Here is a 24,627-nt window from a genome sequence, read left to right as displayed (position 1 = left end):
GTGTGTGTGTGTGTGTGTGTGTGTGTGTGTGTGTGTGTGTGTGTGTGTGTGTGTGTATATTTTTAGTATATTCATTAAGTCCGTGGTGTAAAGTAAAAGAGTGGAAACAATGTAAATATCTATATTTAGTCCGTGGTGTAAAGTAAGAGAGTGAAAACAATGTAAATATCTATATTTAGTCCGTAGTGTAAAGTAAGAGAGTGAAAACAATGTAAATATCTATATTTAGTCCGTAGTGTAAAGAAAGAGAGTGAAAACAATGTAAATATCTACAACTGTATATTTAGTCCGTGGTGTAAAGTTAACAATGTACATGTTTTGTATGTAACACGTAATGTATTGTTATATAACATATGCTTCTTTGAATAAAATGAAAAAAAAAAAAACAAAAAAAAACAAATTCGGCTCTCTGGAGGATATGGAGGACCAGGTAGCTACTCCCAATTCCTCCAAGATCTCTATTAAAGCTGTCAAACTACCTTAGCTACTTATCAATGTTCTCCTACTTATCTCTAGTTATTTTTAGTAACAACGAGTACAGTAATCCAATGGAATTGTAGAAGTCTTCAACCTAATATGATGAAATTCTTCGACTGTCTCAAGAACATAACCCTATTATAATCTGTCTCCAAGAAGCGCACACCAATGTTCAATCAAACTTCAATATAAGAAAATATTCATTGTTTAATTGCTTCGATCCTGTTGGCAACAGAGCAACTGGTGGAGTTGATATCCATTTTGTCCTCCAAGTTCCTCACAGAAATATACCATTAAATACAGACCTCCAGGCAACTGCTGTCAGTGTAACGATACATAGAACGTTTACAGTATGTTCTATCTATCTCCGTCTCATGGTGTTTACTCGATTTTGGACGGTTCATGACGATCTCTATGGAGCGACCTCTTTCTAATATTTCTAAGAAATTGTGGATCCACTTCGAACGGTCTTGTACCCTATTGGAAATTATATAAATCAGACTGAAGTAAATTCGAATATCTCAGCACAAAAATTATAAACACTATAGATTTCCTGAATTTAGAAGACCCGACTGAATCCTTCACTACTGAACTTCTTGAGATAGCAGAAGAATGTATACCAAAGTCCAAAAGAAAGCAAAAAATAAATTAATAAAGATTGTGATAAAACTATTAGAAATAAGAAAACCGCTTTTAGGCAATACAAAAATTATCCCACCAGCGATAGCTTAAACTATAAAAGTATTTGGGTAGAAGCCTGAAATCTAAAAGCAAATAGGAAATTAGCCACATCGAAATTTGATATTGCAAATGCTTTAGGATCAGTTTTTATTTATTTTTTCAAAACATGCGTCTGCAAATAAGAATTCCAAAAAATTCCTGAAATTGAAGACCACTTAATTGAACTTCTCTGCCAAAAACAATGAAACTTACAATCAATTTTTCTCAGTGTTAGAAATCACATGATTCCGCCATATAACCTGATGATATTCACTATCAGTTCGTAAAACATCTACCAGAATGATCATTAAAAAAACGTATTGATATTTTAAATTTATTTTAAGATCGGATAATGTCCCAAAGTCATGGGAAAAGGCAACGGTGATTCCTATCCTCAAACAGGGTAAAAATGATACAGATCCCTCCAGTTACCGCCCAATATCACTTACGAGTTGCGTCTGCAAAATTCTAGATCTGACGATAATTTCAAAATTAATAGGGTATCTCGAATCCAATCACATTATATCACCCCTATAAAGCGGTTTTAAATCTAAGCAAGGTACCAACGATCATTGTGCGCGAAATACAGCATAATGAAGGATCTGCACAATATAAGTATTAAAGGTAATCTACCAAATTTTGTTTCAATTTTTCTATCAGATAGAGTATTTAAAGTCCGGAATAGAACGACCATTTCCGATGTTCATCAGCTTGAAATTGGTGCACCACAAGGCAGCATTCTCTCAGTTGCACTTTTTGGATTAAAAATTATTAGTATGGTTAACACCTTATCCTTTTCAGTGGAGGGCGCTCTTTATATCGATGACTTCATTATGCGTTATCGATCTAAGAAATTGAATACCACTGAAAGACAACTACAACAATCTTCGAATCGACTGAATGTATTTAATTTTTTACAATCAAAAACAGTTATCTATTCGGACTCTCTTTCTGTAGTACAAAGTCTTGGTAATAGAAATATCGATGATGTTTTCATTTGTAACACATTAATACTATATCATGAAATCTTAATATTGTTTTTTGCAGAGGTCCTTGGCACATGGGAATTCCAGGCTGTGCAAAAAGGCATATCATGCAACAAAGGCAGCTTTATCGCATTTCATTTTACTTATTTAAACTATTTATCAAACGATTTTTAACAGCTCAGTGGCAGGAGGAATGGAATCAATATACAAATTGCATTCCGTAAAACGGACTCCATAGTCTCCATGCTACAGATATAACCACCGTGACGAAGTTGTCCTTACCTTACACGTTCATATATGCTGAAAGGCGAAGATAATTCTCAGTGCAAAGCATGTGTTGAGCCCTTGACAGCTAAATAAATTCGTTTTTGGATTGCATTGACATGCTGTCTACTCGAGAACATTTTCATCGTAATGTTACAAGTCTAAAGACCCTTTTTGAAACTGTTCAGATTTATATACTTCAAGCTTATCTAAAAGATGTTGGTCTTGATTACAGAATATGACTTACCATTTTGATATTTCGTAAGTTATTATAACTATATGAGATTTTTAACATTTGCTTCTCGCCTTTTATTTTGTTTGGTATTATTTCGTTTTGGATAGCGATGTTGTTGACCGTTTCATTGCCCTAATGTCCTTTTATGTGTTGACGGGCCGTTAAGAATGTGAAAATAATAGGAAAATTATTGCCAAGATGGCGCGCATCTTTTATAAATGACCGCAGTAAAAGGTAGGAAATAGATATCATGGTAATATCTTTTATTAAAAGCCTATGAAATTACACATGTTTATGTATAACGATGTAGTACTATAGGCATTTCCCTATTTAAAAAGCATTATTTCTTTTACCAATATGCTCATAAACACATCCTTACCTTTGCCATGTTTGTCGTCAGCTCTCTCGGTATTCTCTCAAAACAACCTACTAACCTCATTACGATACATATAAGAAAGTCGCAAACTCACGGAATGCGCTTGTGCATATAAAATCCGATTCTTTATCAATAAAGAGAAAAACATGTATGCCTGGTCTGATATTGTATAAAAACATTGCAATCTACTCTTAACATAGTATAAAAACTTAAACATGGTTTTTTTTTAAATATGTAGGTGTTTGTGCAAAGCCATGTTATCTTAGTATATGGAAACATTTCCATTTCTTGAAACGGTTTTTCTTACTTCTCACCTCAAAAATAGAAAAGATGTTTTATTTTCGAAATTCTGTCGATGATTAAGAGCAAAATAGATGTTCCATGAGATTTTCCGTGACACACATTTATCTTTCATAAAAAATCAATCTAATACAAATTCTTAAACCTCATGGCTTAATGTTTACCAAATCTTGATATGTTCCCCTTTACCATTATGCCCTGGCTGTACCAAATATAGAAGGAAGGAATCGTAGGCATGGTCCAGGCAGAAGAATCGAAACTTCGAGTGGCACATCCTTTTGGTTGCAGTCTTAGGGCAAATAACCACTTGGCGCTGATTCATCCAAATGACTTGTCTACAAATGTACCTGATCAAGTACATTACCTGATGTATACAGTCCGATTATATTTTGATACCAATCACTGCTGTTAACGCTTAATGAAAAGTAACTATAGACTTTGTTTAGTAATTGCAATACGTCTTGCCATGAACGTTTGTATCAAGGCAAATGTAATCCACGATAACATTGGCAGTGTTGAAAATGTGATTGAGAGACTATTCGATGGATGTTTACAAAAGGTATTATTTTATTAAACATGTATGAGAGAGAGTCACGATGCAATCTTTGATACAAAAACAATTCCACGTTGTAAACACAATCATTACCCAATATCAAATTCAACAAACCTAGGGCAAAATATGAACAAAAGGAATATTTACACAGACTCCTGACAGAAGTAGAATATCAAGACCCGGTGTTCTGGAACAGTAAGCGTCTACTGCTATAAAGGTTTGTCCTCTGTTGCATCCGACTTGTTATTAGGATTGCAACTACGAGTATATTTTACTTGAACTGTCCCGCATGCTGCTGCTATTTGGCATGTGTATATGAAAAATATAATTATCGCATCGGCGTGGTGTGGATCACTGTTCAAGAAACTAAATTCCAACCACTAAATAGATAGGTGTTTTCCCCATTTCATATCTCCTGTTTTCTATTCTTCCAATCTTGAATATTGCCAGTACGGGTAATGCTTTCGTTTTGACCCTTGCTTCATCAGTTTTCATACGCTCGTAAAACATTTTGGTTTTTGGTTATGGTTAAGCGCTCAGGTTCATTACAGATATGCAATATGCAATTCATTCTGTCCAAAAATCTTCCTTTCCTTTATGTGACGAAACCTGCATACAATTTGATTTTCAATCTTTATTCCTTGGACCTTTTTTCGAATTTATTATGCATTGCAATTCACAGTTTGAAACAAAGATTTGCATCCCAATTATCCCTCTCGTAAGGACGTCCATCCGATGCGGTTTTCTTTCAATAGTAAATGACACACTTTTAATATTACGGAGTCAAATACCTTCAAACCACTTCACAATAACCAAGAGGACTTGTGATCTAATAGTGGAACTATGTGTAGGATGTTCAAATGAGCTACCTTGACCCACTTTCAAGGTTACAGGATGTCTTAAAATCTACAAATGACGTCTTCTTATGAACCAAAACGTCCAGGTTATTTAAGGGTTTGTTTGTTCCTACTATTCTTGTACAAGATTTTGGCAACTGGAAACTCACAACACGGGGTTTTGAGGGATGAGATTATGGGAAAGTTTTACGGTCGTCATATATCTCATTGTGAATTATTCTATTATTATTATACTATTGCTCTTTATCTTGTTCTCATTTTGGAACGTGACATCACTATTTTGGCTAAACTAAGATTTACAAGACAGGCGAAACACCTGGTCATACTCTTCTAGTACTTTTTAATAGGTATCCGTATGAAGAGCTTGTTTAAAACAGTGCCCTTGTTCCATTTCGAAGGTAATTGGCATCAAAGTGTTAAGAACTTTACACTTCTTTTCAATAGACCATTTGTCATGGCATTTGTTTTGTCTTATATTGTGGGAATTTTTCAGAAACGATTTCTTCTTTTTTATGTTGCAGAATATGTTAGCGATTAAGGTCCATTTCAATATTCGAAATTGTCTGAATCTTTTGAAACCAGGTACTGTTCCCCCAATTACTGTTATATAAATAGATATACATCATTTATTGGTACTTATATAGTAAGATGACCGGAAATGCCCATAGGCCTCTTACATATGTTTACTATCCCCTGCCTTGCAGACGCGCTCAGTTTTTATTGCCGCTTAAAACAAATGATTCACCGACTCAGACTTTCTTATCGTAATCAACAAAGATGGCAGGAAGAGTTTGATAATGAATTTTTTCTCGCATAGGAAAGAACATTGTTAACAATTTAGACAAGCAGACCCTTTAAACACCAAGCGGACGACAAGCACTGTTGGTTAAGATTTGTCGATATATTCTACAAACAAAATCTTAAATTTCACGACAATCAATTTTTATTTCCGCGTGAGTATTATTTCAATAAATCAGTATACGGTGATATATTTGGGACATGCCTATCTACCACCCTTCCCAACAAACATTATAAAGAAAGATGATAATAAATCTTTATCGTCTATACAAGGCTAAATTATCACCGTAACATTTAATATTCGTATAAAACTGATAAGCAAGTTCTGATATATCAACTTAAAAATGAAAATAGTAATCACCAGCCAGTTTTACAGGTCAGTGAAAGTGTGTTTCGTTTAATCTTCAAGATAATTAAACACGAAATACCTGCTCGAAGCATAAAACATTATACAGCACCCTTATAAAAGCAGGACCGTCCTTGATAAATTACATGCGTCACCATTGCACATCTACTAAAATATTCCTGCGAACGCTAATGTGCACGTGTCATCATATAACTTCTTATTTCTATACTAAATTACACGTGTGACACTACAGAACCACACGTTCTACACTTTGACATGTTTATTCATGTGGACGATTTCCCACTGTTTCATCCACGGTCCTGTTATAGTTGTATCTAGATCCGGATCGTCAGCTTCCTAAAGTAGAAAAATTAAAAACTTTTAATCAACCCAGCATTAATTCAGGGGTTTTTTTTCAAGTAAGGATACAGTCTACAATGAGCAAATATCGTAGCAATCTGGATGACTCTACGACAGAAACATATACATGTATTGCGATCATTTATCGATGTCATAATTTCTATTTACCAGATTTCACTTAAAGTGAAATTTCAATTTCAAAATGATCAATTTTCATTTTCTCAGGGGTATTATCAGATATTATAAATATATAAATATCTCGGTGAGATATGGCTTGTTATTCCGTGAAGGATTCGTCTGAGATAAACATTGACAATAACAATGTTAATTCGGTCCTTTTTGTCTTAGGTTACATGCAATACCACTGGACAAATCTGTTCAACTTTTTATAAGATATTATTATAATATTTTAGTCAGTATATTATCTTCTAATTCATTTGCATGGTGCAGAATATACACATGTAATTGACACTTCTATAATTATCTGATATATGAAAATGATAACCTAAACACATTATAGGAAAATTGCCTACAATTTTCAAACATTTAGGCCATCATTGCAAAATCATTAAAAACGAAAGAGCAATTATATGGTGAAGTTATGGTGTAATGTTAAGGTTAACTTCCAACATCTAAATATGTATTGAAGGTTACTTTAACGATGTATTTTTATACAATTCAAACCTTTGTATATCCAGTTACTGAAGCAGTCTGCTTCGCATTTCTGTCGACTGAGTCAAACGTCTCCCAGTCTATCTCTAGGTTCGGGTTATCCGCGGATCGCATAGGAACCTTCTCCTTAAGTCCCCAGAGGCCACTTGGAGTTTCGAGACGCTGCCACCTCAAATCCACGGTCCACCTGATCTGTGACGTCATATTAGGGAGGCTGTTATAAGAATATATCTATTAAAGAAAATGGGCATTTGAAACTGTTTGAAACTGCAATTACTACGAACAACATTTCGCACACAAGACGAGTGAACCAAAGAAGAACCTATCGATTCAATAAGGTGATCATATCTTTTCACGCCTAATCCGGGATTCGCCTGGGTGAAAAAGTTACCATTGTAATCCTCAACTACCACAGTAAGTTTTTCTTATTTAATTTTGAAACGTACACTTTATTCGCTAAATCAAAATTGATAATATCTTTCATACAAAACTTTCCAGATAAGGGGTGTCATAAACCGTATTCAACAAGTACCTGTCTTTTTTTAATATCGTTTTTGAAATTAGCCAATAAAATCCGAGAGGATCCGGTATGATAGCAAAAATCATATAAATATAAAGTAATGAATAGAGAACACAATCAGTTTCGAATTACAGTAAACTCAAAGCAATCAAATAGGATTACAAACGGGAAATTATCATATATTGATCTATACCTCCGATGTGGAATCATATTCGAGAACAAAATCATTCCTCCAAAAGGTACCGGGCACACCTGGCGATCTTTCGATACATCCACGCCTGAATTTAAAGAAATTACAAATGAAATGGGTATCTTCTCTTTTGTTTTATTTCGCATTTAGGTCAAATATGTTGGTTTCCTTTTATATTGTTATATTTCCTGTCAACAGCAATGGTCATTTAAGGAAGGCATGCATATGTTGAATGCGCGTGTCTACAGGAGAATGTGGTATATTTGTGTAAGCTGCACATTTAGCTGACGACGGTTGAACCAGACGTGACACTACCACAAAGCTGTTCAATATATATAAAATTTCTATAGACATGGCTCATGTATATCTCGGTCAGACGGCAGAAACCAAAGCCTAACATGGTAGAACGCTCAACAACCGGAAGTGCGACAATGTCAAGACTGGACATTAACTCATTCTAAATATAAGTAGGCTTTAATGATATAATTGAAATGTTTACCTAATGTTCTCGTCATTTCCTCTTCCTCTAGGATAGTGTACCACGTGCCACCATGGCAACACTGGTGGGTAGCTACTTTACCCAGTCGGTGACCTCCCTTGATAAACTGAAAAATATAATATATTGCAGTAACTTCAATAGGTCCGCATGGCAAATATTTAAGGAATCAAAAAGGCATGTACTTTTGTACATTGTATGCCAAATAATAATGCATTCATCTTGCATATTTTTTTAAACCATTCATACATATAAGTATATGTATTTTGTCAAGATATTTATCCCATAAACCAACGGACTATTTCGGTCGCTCCTTGCTCTTATCACTCATTTCAAACGACAAGTAAATATTTAAATATTTCTGAAAGCATTTGCTTTTTTCATAACATCGAAGTATACATACACAACATACGAAGTAAATGCGATGTAAATTAATCGAATTTTCAAATACCGCGCCAAAGAGTATGCCATACCGTTGCTCAGTACACAAGCCTCTGTGAGCAATAACTAATCAAATTTAGAATTAGATACCGTAAAGTCAAACTTCATTATACAGCTGTTTCGTCCTTCTAGGGTTCCTCAGTGATGTTAAGGGTCTAAATTCTAAAACCTAATAGGTGACTGAGGGGAAATTCCAAAGTGATCGAAAGAAAAAATGAAAATCTCATTGGGGAGTTACATTTGCCTAATAAACATCTAAATGAATATACAGTATTAAATGTCACACTGACACCATGTTGTTGATCTTACTTCCATGCAGCCATTTTCCATATTTGTGTCGAGGAATGGTATCCATGCCGTAGGAATGAGTATGTTGTACGAGTCTTTGTCCATGTATGCACTGTCTGAAAGCGGGTTTCAAAAGATTGAAATACTAAAACTCGTGCTATTGATCGTTCACTCAAAAACGGAACTAGATAAAAATCACATTGCATGAGGAGAGGAGATATCGACGAAAACACGGGAGGATATAATCAGTAAAATGCAGTGTGAGTGAATTAAATATCAAGTTTTCAACCTTTTCCAAATTTTACACATGTAAACTTGTCTTTGCAATTTCCTTATTTCAAAGAAGCAGTATGAATATCAAACAAAACTATTCTTAAAATCCAGTTTCAGCCAGAACTTACTATGTAGCTTGCCTCGACATTATCCACAATCGTTACATCGTAGTCAAATAATATTTGTTTTCATCTCCTGAATATTAGAAGCGATAAATCAACTCTTCCCCTTGTTGTGTACTTGACTCTACAAGTTTGATCATCTTATTTTTATCTAAATAAATTCGTTATCCTTATCTGTTATCACATTTTACTGTCTAAAAGTTTGCTTGAAGAACCTACTGTCAACATACTTAATTTGGCAGAATCACATTTTAGTGTATATAAGCGCAATGATAAATTCGCGCATCCACAATAATTACTTTATAAGGAGTATATAATCACAGTTTTAGCAGTATATTTTCAGCGTTTAAAATGACAAATAAGGTTGCCGCTAGCACGTCTACGTTTATACAATATCTCACCCTGATGCCACGGAACTGTTGTCTCTTCGTCATGAGGAATCTTTGCCCGAAGGTTCCAGACAGGACTACCAGCAATATTGGGGCCAATTAGTTGTTCGATAACATTCAACAGTCTTTCATTGGACCATAGCTGTCGTAATGCCTGCAATATGAAAGATAAAACATTAGTAATACCTTGGGCTTCCATTCTTTACATATGTTCAATGCATTTTGGTTCTTATGAAATATTTAATGTTTTCAAGAATTTAACTCACGCTAAGCTGACCAAAGAACATGGTGCTTAATAGGCGTTTTAGTTCATTCGAAAAATTGCACGGTTCAGAATATACACATATATTTGACATCATTATAGAATTATCAGGTAAATGAAAATGACATAATTCATTGAATTATTGGCCTAATGCACCTTTCCCACTAGATTTTGACATTTTCTTCGGTCGCGTTTGATTTCCCCGAGTTGCTTCAGAGTTAACGCCTTTTGGAATTAAAATCGAGTCATGAAAGTGAATCAGATGGACAGCACTTTTGAATGGATTAAAAAAAATTTCGGTAATATTAATGTGGTATCACATTTAGGTCTTTTACAGGATGCAAAAATCTATGTCGACGTTAATGTTGCCTCATATCTCATAGGGAGAAACTAACTGCTAATCATGATCGTTTAGAAGCCTTGCAAGACTGACTCTTTCAAACGCGCATATGCTCTTACCCGATAGTGTTACCAAATACGGCGGCTTGATGAAGCAGACAACTTGAGTTGAAACTTAAACTTAACATTTTGGCAAGTAAACTTGTAAAATGTTCCCCTTATGATCTGATCATCTAGTCAAGACGTATTGATATCATTTATTGTATAAGTGCTACTGTTATTAACATCAGGATTAGGATATATATATATATATATTCATATTTATCTAATGATTTACTTATTTTAAAAATCAATAATTGAATTTATTGAATAAAAAAATATATTCGTGGATACTGCATTGACTGGAATCTAAATAGATCTACATTTGACCTGAAAGATAGAGATGAAGATCATGTAATTAATTCAAGAAGTTTATATTTCTCTTGGTGGAATATAGAACGTCACAATGTGTTTAAATGCTTACAAATTATAAATTATGACACGTCATAATGGGTACAACCCAGATATAAACATCACAATTTGGTAAACGACAGGAAAATTACGCCCCCTGTAAAGGTCATATTACACAGATGATGGACGATCAAATAACATCATTATGAGAAATTAGAGAAATAAAGACCTTTTATTGTAAGTCGTACATTTATTAAGCAGAAAATGTCAGAATTTCAAACACGAAATCAATTACTGACTCATTTTTCATTTCTTTATAAATAACCAGCCAATAAACTATGTTCTTTATTTCTTTATAAACACGACGTGTCAGGTGACATTTCTCGATTTAATGGCAGGTTATAAATAATTTTCTTATTTGATTTCCGTAGCAAATAAATAAAATTAAGTCAGAAGCTAATAAAGATATTTTCCCGGTAAATACGTGAGGTGTTAATGATATTTCCGATACATCTTTAACCCAAAAGTAGTCAGGTGTGATTTTTTCGTCCTTTGACCAGGTGTATACCTGCTGTTGTTGTATGTTAGTTTGATTATGCTGAAGGGATCATCATCTACCTTATGCAAAAACATTTACTTCCAAAGAGGTCAAGTGTGATCTTGATTGCTGAAAAAATACCAATGTCCTCTAAAACTCTGTTAAGTTTAGAACTTATAGTTGTGACAATATGATGTTAATGGGAACTCACTCAGCAGTGGGTTATATTACATGTCTTAAACAAAAGGTTTTTATTTTAAAAATTGCCAAGTGTGCCCCTTCACCCCGTTTGTCGCTGCCGATTAATGCAAGATTTTTAATTGAACTTTGTCTTTGGTTCACGCCTGCATCCTAACTTTGATTCACATAGGCAAAACTTCAACTTAATTCTTACCTTTTCATCACACCCAGTGTATTCTGACAGGATTCAACCATGCACTTTTCGTTCCCGTCCACAGTATTTTAACAGAATTCGATATCTTATATTTGCTTCACTCTTGCAGTATTTTGTCAGGATTCCTACCTTCTGTACACGTATCCAGTATTCAATATCTCGACAGAAATATTATATTTGCTTCACTCTCGCAGTATTTTGCTAGGATTCCTACCTTCTGTACACGTCTCCAGTATTCAATATCTCGACAGAAATATTATATTTGCTTCACTCTCGCAGTATTTTGCCAGGATTCTTACCTTCGGTACACGTCCTGTTTTTATGACCAAGATGTTAGCTCCCGGGAAATCTTCGTTCATTTTCACAAGTCGTTCATGAAATCCTAAACCACTGTATAAATCTGTAGAAAATACAGAAACGTAGACAGTTTTCAACAATTGAAACAAGCCAAGTATATTGCAAGTAATATCAAATGTTACCGGTAACAACTATAGATACCAAGTACTGATATTAACCGTAAACAAATATCGATTACTTCCCATTAACCGGAAACAAGGTTTTCATTGAGTTTTTACTATTGCCATCTTATTATGGTCTTTTATGGCGTTTTGATAATATAAATCATTTAACAGAATCACCTATTCAAATCAATACTGATTTTATAACATGTTTATGTCATGACCAGCATATTGAAAAGTCGCGCTCTTTTCTAGCATGGCCTGTGCTAAATTGATAGACGGGACACAAACTATTTGGACGGAGTACCAAGTCCTTGTAGGATTGTATTCCGTTCGGAATAACATACACTGCACATACTGATCTCAGACCTACAGTTTCTGCTACAATGAAAGATGATTAGCAGCAGTAGGAGTCTCCTGAGGTAATTAACGATCTATGTAAAATTAAAATATAAACGCCTGTTTTCTGAAATATTTAAACAGTAGATAGGACGTTGACCTTTCTCGGTTCCAAAAAGGAAACCAATATCTTACTTATCTATTCCTTTTAAGTATGATGGACCCATTTTTTCTCTGTACATGCGATTCAATGCTTACAAGGGAACATGATCTAATTTATCGTTGTGATTTTTCATTTATTCGAACAAAAATCGAAAAACCTTATTTCCTCTTTTGGCACTTGTAATTTCTTTCCATCTCATCAAACGAAAGGCATCTTTTTAACATTTATTTGTTCGTTAATGAATAAAATTTAATCTTTTGGTTTTAAGATTAAAATGTTGTTTACTTCCTAATAGTGTCTGAGCTCTCAACAATTATTTTGGTTTAAAAAATATTCGACTGTCGACGAGCCCTTAAACAAATATCCAACTGAAATGCAACATGTAAACACGGATAGAATACTTTCTGTATCGCTTGTAATTGTTGAAATTATGTAATCACTACCATATTTCATTATAACTGATAAAAAATCAATGACAAACAAACCATGTTGATTATATCCGAAAGCTACCGACCTACTTACCATGATGATTGACAACAAGAAAACGTATTGACCTACTACCCATATTGATTGAACCGAGGAAAACTAACATATTACTTGTAGTATTGTCTTTTACGGGTAAAAACTACTTGAAACTGGTAAAATTCCTGTATTTTATAATATGTCTCTAGTAGTTTAATTACTGTAAGATTAGTCATTAACAACTTACTTGATGTATTAATTACTTAATGCATTGATTATAACCAGAAAAGACAATATTACTTTCAAATATGTCTATAAACCGGAAACAACAATGATAGTTTACTAACCGGTATTGATATTAACCGAAAATGATTACCAATGATCATCATCATCACCACAATCATCATCATCATCATCATCATCATCATCATCATCATCATCATCATCATCATCTCACAAATGTTACCTGAACAATTAGAATGATTCTATATTATCATTAAGATATGATGTCTGATTTAAATAACCTACCTTTGATTTTCCCCTTTCTGAATAACATATTAGCTACATCATCCACAACATCCATGATGGCTGTTTTACAAGGTTCGAGTTCCTCTGCCGTGAAGAAATTCTCCACTATGACAAACCCCTAATATTGATATAGAAATAAAGAACATTACATAAGGCAATACATTATTTTATCATATATTTACTTGTGACATATCTTAGAATTCGCTTTATCATATAATATGATAAAACCGAATATAACAGGCATTATTACATACCCTCGACCGTCTAAGTATTACATTGTGCAATCACGATCATTCCATATAGCAAAGATCTTACATAAATTTTCATTCATATGAACTTATTGAATTAGGTCTAAGAATTTTTCAACGTTCTGAGCCTCTGGAGAGGTAAAATGAAAAATTCTTGAAAAGTTTCATTAATATTATATTCCGGACACGAATTTAAGATTCTGTTTATCACATCAATCAGTTACTAACATTCGTAAAAATAAGATCACTTATTCTGTTTACACTAACTCTATGGTTTGCCTGGATGGTTAAATATTATATTGTTATGATTATATATCAACACATTAAGTGACATTGCTTTGTGATGCGTTGATTCAGAGTTGCAGTTTAAAGTGACCAGATATTTGCTTGTAGTAAGAAGCATATCGGATGTATTTGAAGTCGACCTCGAAAATCTGAGTGACCATTTTCCAAAGCATTTTGATTTTTAAGAGAAATAACAGAAACTTTAACGTTGAGATAAAAAGTAACTCCTATCGTTCTTTCTCTTTCTATGAATTTAATAAATTACATATTAAATATAACCTAAAACACAACTTACATCTTCAAAAAACTTCCGAATGACTTCGTCCGGGAGTTGGCCTGGTTTCTTTATCGTAGATGGAGATGGTCTGGCTGGTAATGTGAACACTTCTGGCCATGAGGTATCCGAACATCCGGGGAACTTTCCTGGCATTCTGTAGAATTTACGTATCATTACTATTACACGTTATTGTTATACAACTGTGCCACAGCAATATTGTAGGTATGGACTTAGTGATCTGAGGAAATGTTTGTTGTCTGGTAATGTACTAGATATTGTCCATGTTCTTATTTTAGGTTATTTTAGGTTGCACGTTCCAGTTGGTTCGAGAGCAACTAAAACACATGCACTTAAAGTGTTGCCCTACCGCCGTGAACATGACAAGAACAAAAACAAGGGATAATGATCCATTTTACATTTCTTGATATATACTGAGAGAGAGAGAGAGAGAGAGAGAGAGAGAGAGAGAGAGAGAGAGAGAGAGAGAGAGAGAGAGAGAGAGAGAGAGAGAGAGGGGGGGGGCATTCGCAAAGAATAGCTGGGCAGTGATAAAGAATATTTATTTAAATTTTCTTTACAGACAGAAAAGTGAGAGAGATAATAAGATAATTAACGAATTTTACAATATCCATACATGCAAGATAAGAGAGACTTTGCATATATTGCGATAAAAAAAACAAATGTGTCCCATCTACATGGATAGAGAGCTTAACGAGGCCACGCGCCATCTGGAAGAGTTATCGCTACTGTTTGTATAGGGCCCTGTTGTCTGATGATACGAGAGGACAGCGCTATCGTAATTTATCATGTCTAACATTTTGATGATAAAGAAAAATGTATTGTATCTGAAATGCACTGATATTATCTGTAATATCTGGAAGTTCGTTTATATCAAAAACGTGTCAAATGTCAAATTTAAGGCAGTAAAAAATGCCGACATATTAAAGCGGCTATTACCTTAGATTTCAACATCGGGAATTGGAGAATTCTGCTTATGAATAATAAAATGTATCCATAATAAAGAGATACACGCGCCTACAACGTCAAATGTGTTGTTTTTGTACATATTTTTCGCATCGGAACATTGTTTATCTTGACTATGGTTTATAAACATGTTCACGATCCGTTTTTTACGAAGAAAGCCGAGTGGGTCACATGGCTTGTCACGTGACGAAGTCATTTACTTCCGCCGCAAAGAAAAACTGGATTACGAGGAAAGTAAACAAACGCACATGTCTTATGTATGACACTTGCTTTTGAGCCTTTCTGTTAATTCTTGTTTGCAATAAATGATTCTGTGTTATAATATATAATTTTAAAAACCAATCTCAGTTAATTCGTTTTGTTTAGGCTTGTCGTGCGATAATTATCTATGTCAATCGCGGGAGCTAAACTAGTGGGGCCCCAAAGGGGGTAATGACAATCGGAAAAGAAAAAAAAAATCATTGTGCAGAAATGCACAAGAATTGATACTTTGTCTATACACATTATAAGATATTGTTTACCATTCAACATGTGTCTATGTGCTAATTGTGAAGGTTATGTTTATCACCACGGTTGTTATTCTCACAGTAACACCAGTACCGTCATATTTTTACACTTAGAACGAATGCCCGCAATTGGACCCTACCTTGCAGTCAACAACAAACACACGTTGTCGATAGTAAATTCAAGCAATAATACAACTTTTAGTAGTGTTGATCATAACATATTCACGCGTCAAACACTGGATATTGGATTATAATCAAGGACAGGCGGATACGTTATAATTAAAGGGCTAACGTTAAGCTAACCAGTCAAGCAGCAGCTTCGCAAATTCCGAATCCGTATTCAGTCCAAGATCCTCCTTCATCTTTTGCCATCTATCGATCTCCTGTCTAATATAAATTCTTTCCTGTCCTCTTTTCTGGTCTGACTCCTTCTTACGCTTTCTGGCACTTTCTGTAAGGTAACTTTTAGGTCCTCGTCGCCTTTTCGTATTTGCGTCCGCCATATTGCTTCTTTCTAGGCTTATACGCATGCGCAGCATAAGGGTTACGAGCGGTAATGTATGAATTAGATCAAGACCGCAATGTTTACATTCTTTTTTTTTAGATATCAATAAAAATGGTTGCAGTGACTTTAAATTTTAGTAATAAACAGAAAGTCTTAGTTTTGTAATATGGTGTTGGAAAATACAACGTTTCATACAGTTTTCTCGTAGTGTTTTTAACATTATAGTCGCTTTAACAGAAAAAAATCAAAAATGAATTTGATGAAACATTGACAAACTAAGATCAAACGAAAAATCTTCAAACAGTCTCGTGAAAAAAGTTCAAGGAGAGTACACGGAAAGGTTAGCGTATTCTGTTGGCCAGTCCAATTAAACAATGTCACGTTCCCAAATAAGAACAAGGTAAAAAAAAAACAATTAAACTGCCAGAAGCATAAAAAACGTCCAGTTTCATATCGCGCAAAGACATTTTGTTTGATGTATTAAATGACATATTTTCTTTGGACGTAAACGTTTATCGTTAAAGAGACGAACATATTTTAAGGCGACAGCTTCCGAGCTGAAACAAGTGACATGGTTTACATATGGATGTCAACATAACCGGGCAAGTCAATCTGACATTCAGATATCAATTTTATCAGTTGGCTCTAATCAGTCGTTTAATTACGACTAATTGAAAATGTTGTTTCTTGTATCTAATCATAAGCTGTCGATAAGACTTACCTACCTTCAGTATTTGTTAGTTTATCTGGTCAACCTCTTAAGGATTTCTCTGTACAACTTGGTCGATATATATTAGATTAATCCCTTCAATGAGACTCTCGTTTTACACAAAAAGTATCTACCATTCTTGGATCAGCAAGGTAAATCAGGTTATCTCACTTTAACATTACGTGATAACATTTTCGCATCTTCTACACGTTTGAATAACATAAATGAACATACGTAATGATTAAGCACCGAGCAGGACAGGGCCAATCTCAGGTTTATTTACACAAGGACGATGAACGGACGATAATTATGTACATACATGCATTGACACAGTTATCTGTCACACTGTAGTGTGAATAGATACTGCTGTTCCTTGTTACGTACCGTATGACCATCTGAAAGTCACCATTTCCATTCTGTATGCGCACGCCCTTTGTGCTAGCCAACCAATGTCCTGTTTACAAAATGTTAAAAGTTTTGATGAGATTGGCGATTTACTTTTCACAACATTTAGCAGCTGTTTTAGATTAAGTAGGTGTAATTTGACGGCTGGTCATTGTAAACAGAAAAATGGACTGTTATTTTCTTATTTTTTGTGTATTTCATAAAATAATTTTCCTTTATCATCCTTTTTAAATGCACGTTTCTGAAGTATGTTTTCAAAACCAACAGTCGAAAAACTCTTTTATACGACAAATATATTTCTTGAGTTGTTGCCTAAAAACTGAATGCCAACGCTAACACAAGTCGGTAAGCTATTGTTTTAAATACCTACATGCCTGACCAGGTGGTGTCTAATTAATGAAGTAAAATTCCGGATATTTGATCCGGTGTCCGGTTCCTTTTGTTTTTTCTGTTTAGAGATGCGTTGTTGATTTCCGTTATATTACAATGGTGGTAAACGTTTATAGCGTTGTTGTAGATTTGTGTGAATAAAAACCTCTCGCAGCCAAAGTCAAGTCGTACCTGCTGTTCCCATGACGTGCTATTTTCAGTTTTGAAATATCATTCTTCGAAATGTCTCCTTGGCACTGCCATATATTTGGCCTTTGATTGAGCGTTCGAAGAATGTTTTATGTTCTCTCCCTTGTCCATGATATACCACAGTCTTCTAAAAATGGCAGTTTCTTGTAAACGTCAGCATTTTGTTACAGTAAAACTAGTTTGCGAATTATCAGTATTATATGACCGACTTGGTTGCTGTAGGAAATGCTGACGGCAGTATGCTTCAATTTGGTGCACTATAAAGTCGGATTAAGTTCATCACTATCACAAGAGAGTTTATTTAGAACAAATCGCAGACTCCCATATAATAAATACACTTAAACCATATACACCGCCTCTCATTCAGCGGAAGTCGTTCTTGAACTATTATAGCTGTTAATAGGACTTTAAACAATAGAAACAGACATGACAGAGCACGGATCTGATTCGCAGTTTTGACAACGAAGACTACAAGAGTTATCCTTCTTGTAACGATTTAGTACAATAACCAGCGTACTCCCGCAATGGCCAAAGTACTCATTCAAATACCGACCCACTACTTGATACAATAAATGTTTTTTTTCCACCAAGAACTCTACAGTTGTAATTATATCATATGTTCTAAGCAGATGTGATTAGACACTTAAAATCCAGACATAAGAACAATACGTATAGAAAATATCTCACTTATTCTAAATTTGAATCCATTAAAACGTTGAATGCTAAATCAATAAATGAATGAACTATTCAGTCCTGTTTACAATATAATTCATCGTAAATGAAGCGTCAGGATTTATATTAAAGCTCATTTTATAGAATCAGCAATATGTATCGTAATACAATAGGGTTCCATTATACAAACTGCTAAAAGGGGTTCTGTTAAACAGTTGTAAGATTGAACAAACACACAAAATGCGAAAAGCACCTTTAAGTACAAATTTTAAGCTAGAAGCAGTAGAGCTAAACAATGAATTAAACTGCATTATAAGCTGTTTTGTTCTTATAGGACTCGTCAATAATACCAAGGCCTACAGATCGATATTAACAGTCCACAACCTCCCGTTTACAAGCGATTTACTAACATTTGTGCTTTTACATTATCAGGAGTTGTCCAACTTCGTCCACAGTCCAATATGATCACAAACGCCATGATACTTAAAGGAAGACGAGTTTTCAACGAAATGTTCTATTTACGAAACCCCCGCAAACGTTATGTTTTGACAAGCATACGATAACTGTTACTCTCAAAATATTTCCCCGAAAAAATGAGAATCACAGACTGGCCAAAGAATGGCCAGAATCGGCATACTTTCTGTATATAATTACATTTAGAACCAAATGTAATAATGGTATCAAATCTACACCTTATAAAATAAATACAATGTACAAAACAGTAATTGTATCAGCTGTAAAATGATCCTTTAGAAGTACTAGCAAAATAACGTACAAAACCATTGATCGTGTATAGAATTTCTACCTAGCGTCATTTATTTTGCTTTTGGGAAACTACAAATTATACTTTATATAATTAAATCCGAAATACTAGCCGAGAAATAAAATATTAAGAATTCACCTGTGATGTTTCCCTAAATGGTGCTAATATTTGGTTCAGCATACTAACCAGATGTACATATTTCCAACTGCACAAAAAGTAAAATATTTCAGTACAAGAGAATAAAACACAGTAGAGTCAAATGATACATTTAACCGCATCATACAACTGTTTTCAAGGACCCGACAGTGACGTTAAGTGTAACTGAAATCCGAATATGTCGAAATATTTCAATAAATGTAACTTTCAGGGCTAAATATTTCATCAAACAAATCTGTAGCTGAATCAGTGGTGCGTTGTCTCAATAGTGGTACCAACACAATGTAGGAATACACACATTTGGGGTCAGAAATATTGCTGTTCATACCGGATTATCTTGTTCAGAAACTATTTGTGGGTTCAGCACCCACTCGAGGAGGTGTTACAATGCTAGTTTTCGTAACAATTTGTTTACATTAAGTCATATCAGTGGAAAATAATCTTTCCTTTTTACATTTTCTAAATGACTGCCTTCGTTAAAACATTCCTTTACAATAACATGTTTAATATGTTTAAAATCTTCTTTTTTTTCGGCATATTTTAAGATTTGATCAGTCAAGTGACTGATAAGTTCTTGTACATCTTTTATCTATATTTTCCCTTTTTGTCATTCTCACTAATTTCGTTGTAAAAAGGTCAATGAAAACCAAATTATCGATCTTTTATCTGATTTGCTAAGATGGGTTATAAACTTTGGAAACGCAATAAGCTTAACATCATATTACAAATATAAGATTTTTTTGATAAACAGCAAATAAAACATTGCAAGCAATACAACACTGGGAACATGACTTTACTGTCTTGAATTGGCCAAGATCTACATGGTAAATGTCGTTGATGAAGCAGAAGACGCTTACTCTTCCCGGACACCTGGATCTATTTTCCCGGTGGTTTTTCATGGATCCCCATGTAAATATTTCTTTCGTTCATATTTTGCTCTCGATATCAGCTATTAATAATATACAATAATGTGTGTAACTAGACATTGATAAATACAATAATGTGTGTAACTATACATTGATAAATACAATAATGTGTATAACTAAACATTGATAAATACAATAATGTGTGTAACTAGACATTGATAACTACAATAATGTATGTAACTAGACTTGATAACTACAATAATGTGTGTAACTAGACATTGATACTAAACATTGATAAATACAATAATGTGTGTAACTAGACATTGATAAATACAATAATGTGTGTAACTAGACATTGATAAATACAATAATGTGTGTAACTAGACATTGATAAATACAATAATGTGTGTAACTAGACATTGATAAATACAATAATGTGTGTAACTAGACATTGATAAATACAATAATGTGTGTAACTATACATTGATAAATACAATAATGTGTATAACTAAACATTGATAAATACAATAATGTGTGTAACTAAACATTGATAAATACAATTGATAAATACAATAATGGTGTAACTAATGTGTGTACGTTGATAAATACAATAATGTGTGTAACTAGTATGTGTACGTTGATAAATACAATAATGTGTGTAACTAAACATTGATAAATACAATAATGTGTGTAACTAGACGTTGATAAATACAATAATGTATGTAAATAGACTTGATAACTACAATAATGTGTGTAACTAGACATTGATAAATACAATAATGTGTGTAACTAGACATTGATAAATACAATAATGTGTGTAACTAGACATTGATAAATACAATAATGTGTGTAACTAGACTTGATAAATACAATAATGTGTGTAACTAGATATTGATAAATACAATAATGTGTGTAACTAGACTTGATAACTACAATAATGTGTGTAACTAGACATTGATAAATACAATAATGTGTGTAACTAGACGTTGATAAATACAATAATGTGTGTAACTAGAACATTGATAAATACAATAATGTGTGTAACTAGACATTGATAAATACAATAATGTGTGTAACTAAACATTGATAAATACAATAATGTGTGTAACTAGACGTTGATAAATACAATAATGTGTGTAACTAGACATTGATAAATACAATAATGTGTGTAACTAGACATTGATAAATACAATAATGTGTGTAACTAGACATTGATAAATACAATAATGTGTGTAACTAGACATTGATAAATACAATAATGTGTGTAACTAGACGTTGATAAATACAATAATGTGTGTAACTAGACGTTGATAAATACAATAATGTGTGTAACTAGACATTGATAAATACAATAATGTGTGTAACTAGACATTGATAAATACAATAATGTGTGTAACTAGACGTTGATAAATACAATAATTTGTGTAACTAGACGTTGATAAATACAATAATATGTGTAACTAGACATTGATAAATACAATAATGTGTGTAACTATACATTGATATCTACAATAATGTGTGTAACTAAACATTGATAAATACAATAATGTGTGTAACTAGATATTGATAACTACAATAATGTGTGTAACTAGACATTGATAAATACAATAATGTGTGTAACTAGATATTGATAAATACAATAATGTGTGTAACTAGACATTGATAAATACAATAATGTGTGTAACTATGTAACTAATGTGTGTAACATTTGTATAACTACAATAATGTGTGTAACTATACATTGATAAATACAATAATGTATGTAACTAAACATTGATAAATACAATAATGTGTGTAACTAGACATTGATAAATACAATAATGTGTGTAACTATACATTGATAAATACAATAATGTGTGTAACTAGACATTGATAAACTATTAATGTGTGTAACTAGTGTAACTAAACATAATGTGTGTAACTAACATTGATAAATACAATAATGTGTGTAACTAGACATTGATAATACAATAATGTGTGTAACTAGACATTGATAATGTGTGTAACTAGACTTGATAAATACACTGTAAAAGTAACTAATCATCTATAACTATTACAGTGTATGAAACTAGACAATGTTGAGTATCAGGTTGTGTGTAAATAGTCATTGATATTGTCTGTTAAATATCATAGTGTAGGTAACTAGACATTGGTGATATCACAGAGTGTAGGTAACTAGACATTGGTGATATCACAGTGTGTGTAACTAGACATTGGTGATATCACAGTGTGTGTAACTAGACATGTATCATTATCCAAAAATGTGTAACGAACCATTCGGTACTACCTCAGCGGGTGCAAGTAATCATTGATAACCATGAACGTGTGTGTAACTAATACATTGTGTTCCTAACGTAACTCGCCATTCATAAAAAGCATGTGTTGAATCATTTTAATACGTGTGTGATTTGTTATTTAAACCAATTCATCTGTGTTTGCCTCCAAGTCATATCGAACAATGTAAATACATTTCTCATTGATCGATTGCTCAGAAACGTGTGTCGGAGCAGAAGGCAAATGCAGTTGTGATGTAACCGATTTGATATGACCTTATAAGGACATGTGATCGACACAGTATAAGTATTGACCACAGCAGGTTTTCCCAGCCCTGCTTGTCAGAGAACGTAGAACGCAATATCGGTTAATGAGATAAACACGCCTCGTGAGGATATTTCGAAACACGTGACATTGACACTGGCGCTTGATAAAGACGTCGGATCCTAGTACTAATGCGTATTCGTTTTGTTTTATTGTAATGAAAAGAAATCACAATCTCCATTTTTTATATTGTCATAAAAATAGATAAAATAAGAAAATACACGACGTTGACATTTTAATAAATAAAACACAGTTGTCTACTTTTAGAGCGCCATTAAAATTATTTCTTTTATTTTGTTAAGACGTCACGCATCACATGAAAGTGACAAAAAAACCCTCATCTAATTTCGACATTTTGCGATTGAAAATGATTTGTTTAATCTTCTATAGAGTTTTAATCAAATCTTTATCAATGTGTCAAAAGATTTCCATATATTAGAGCAAACATAAGTGGCATTAATATGTGCTTATGTAAAGAAAGGGTGATAGTACATCTGACCGGCCCTTTTCAAATTCGCCGATATCACCGAGTCTTATAGAGTTACTTCCCCTAGGTACTTTTCCGATCGAGGTTATTCCAACCTCTCCAATGTGAATGATACCACCTAGACGACATTTGCTTTAGTCTGACAATAGAATATATAAGAACGGTTTCTATCTCCATGCTAAAATTAACTACTCAATTAATATTCACTTTTCTCATTCTTAGTTTGGAAAACAATTTCCGAAATATTTGATAAATAATAATGATGTTTTTGTGTTATTCAATAGGTATTCATAATCTTAACATTTTCCAGATAAGCTTTTTGAAACTGTTCTGTGCACCATCATACAATACCGCAATAGAAAAGCATATTATGGAAAAGACGGCGCATACAGACTAAGAAAATGTCCCTAATTCTACAAGCTAATTTCTAATATATGAACTTCTTCCAATTTTTTAAAGTTTAATGAAAATTCAGAAATTCGGGTAAATAGAACTTTTTTTGTAGACTATACATTCCATAAATATTCATTCGTTCTAATGAATTATTCAACATAAGATATAATTACGTCAAATGACATTTGGATCACAGACCTTTATTACGGCTAGCTACTGTAACTTCTACTTCAGGTTCGTCGGGTGACGCCGTGAAAGTCACTCGCCGATCACTAAGACGTCCTGAGTTCGATTCCCTGAACGGACTTTGAAGAGGTATATGGGGATCTGCCAGATCACGTAGGCTTTCTTGGGGTACTCCGGTTTCCTTTTACGGTAGGGCCACTTGCGTCCTTCTATACGTGCCAACCAGACTGAGAAATATATTTAATATGTAATATAGATAAAGTTGGTATTTTATTCTTCAAGTTCTGATGTAAAGCTGCATGTACTGTCATAATAGCAGAGCTCTTTGGTGTTTACGACACCTGAAGCAGAACATGTAATGACGTAAGTAAGACTTTGCTCTGCTCCATTTCCCCGCCGCCTGTTTTCGTCC

General features: G+C 33.6%; 1 protein-coding gene across 1 annotated transcript; it reads right to left on the bottom strand.

Moving 5' to 3' along the window:
* Positions 1–6,176: 6,176 nt before the first annotated feature.
* LOC132564203 (uncharacterized) lies at positions 6,177–14,559 on the bottom strand. The gene is made up of 9 exons (XM_060228880.1): positions 14,425–14,559; positions 13,597–13,714; positions 11,946–12,046; positions 9,676–9,817; positions 8,901–8,995; positions 8,154–8,259; positions 7,658–7,742; positions 6,957–7,158; positions 6,177–6,269 (listed from the first exon to the last, which is right to left on the bottom strand). The coding sequence occupies exons 1-9, from the start codon at positions 14,557–14,559 to the stop codon at positions 6,177–6,179; spliced, it is 1,077 nt and encodes a 358-aa protein (XP_060084863.1).
* Between the last annotated feature and the right edge of the window lie 10,068 nt (positions 14,560–24,627).

Source organism: Ylistrum balloti, unplaced genomic scaffold (assembly GCF_031769215.1).
Source record: "Ylistrum balloti isolate Yb309-2 unplaced genomic scaffold, AGI_CSIRO_Ybal_v1 Utg372054, whole genome shotgun sequence".
NCBI classification, from domain to species: Eukaryota; Metazoa; Mollusca; class Bivalvia; order Pectinida; family Pectinidae; genus Ylistrum; species Ylistrum balloti.
The sequence above is the reverse complement of the archived record's forward strand: the minus strand, read 5'-3'. Positions and strand labels throughout refer to the sequence as shown.

What these genes read in the sequence shown, in the direction of transcription:
- LOC132564203 (XM_060228880.1), bottom strand. Translation starts at nt 14,559, where the DNA reads ATGCCAGGAAAGTTCCCCGGATGTTCGGATACCTCATGGCCAGAAGTG. An exon ending in TGGAAAATGGCTGCATGGAA is followed by an intron (nt 8,260 to 8,900) that starts GTAAGATCAACA and finishes TATATTTTTCAG; the next exon opens with TTTATCAAGGGAGGTCACCG. An exon ending in GGAAATGACGAGAACATTAG is followed by an intron (nt 7,743 to 8,153) that starts GTAAACATTTCA and finishes CTTTAAATTCAG; the next exon opens with GCGTGGATGTATCGAAAGAT.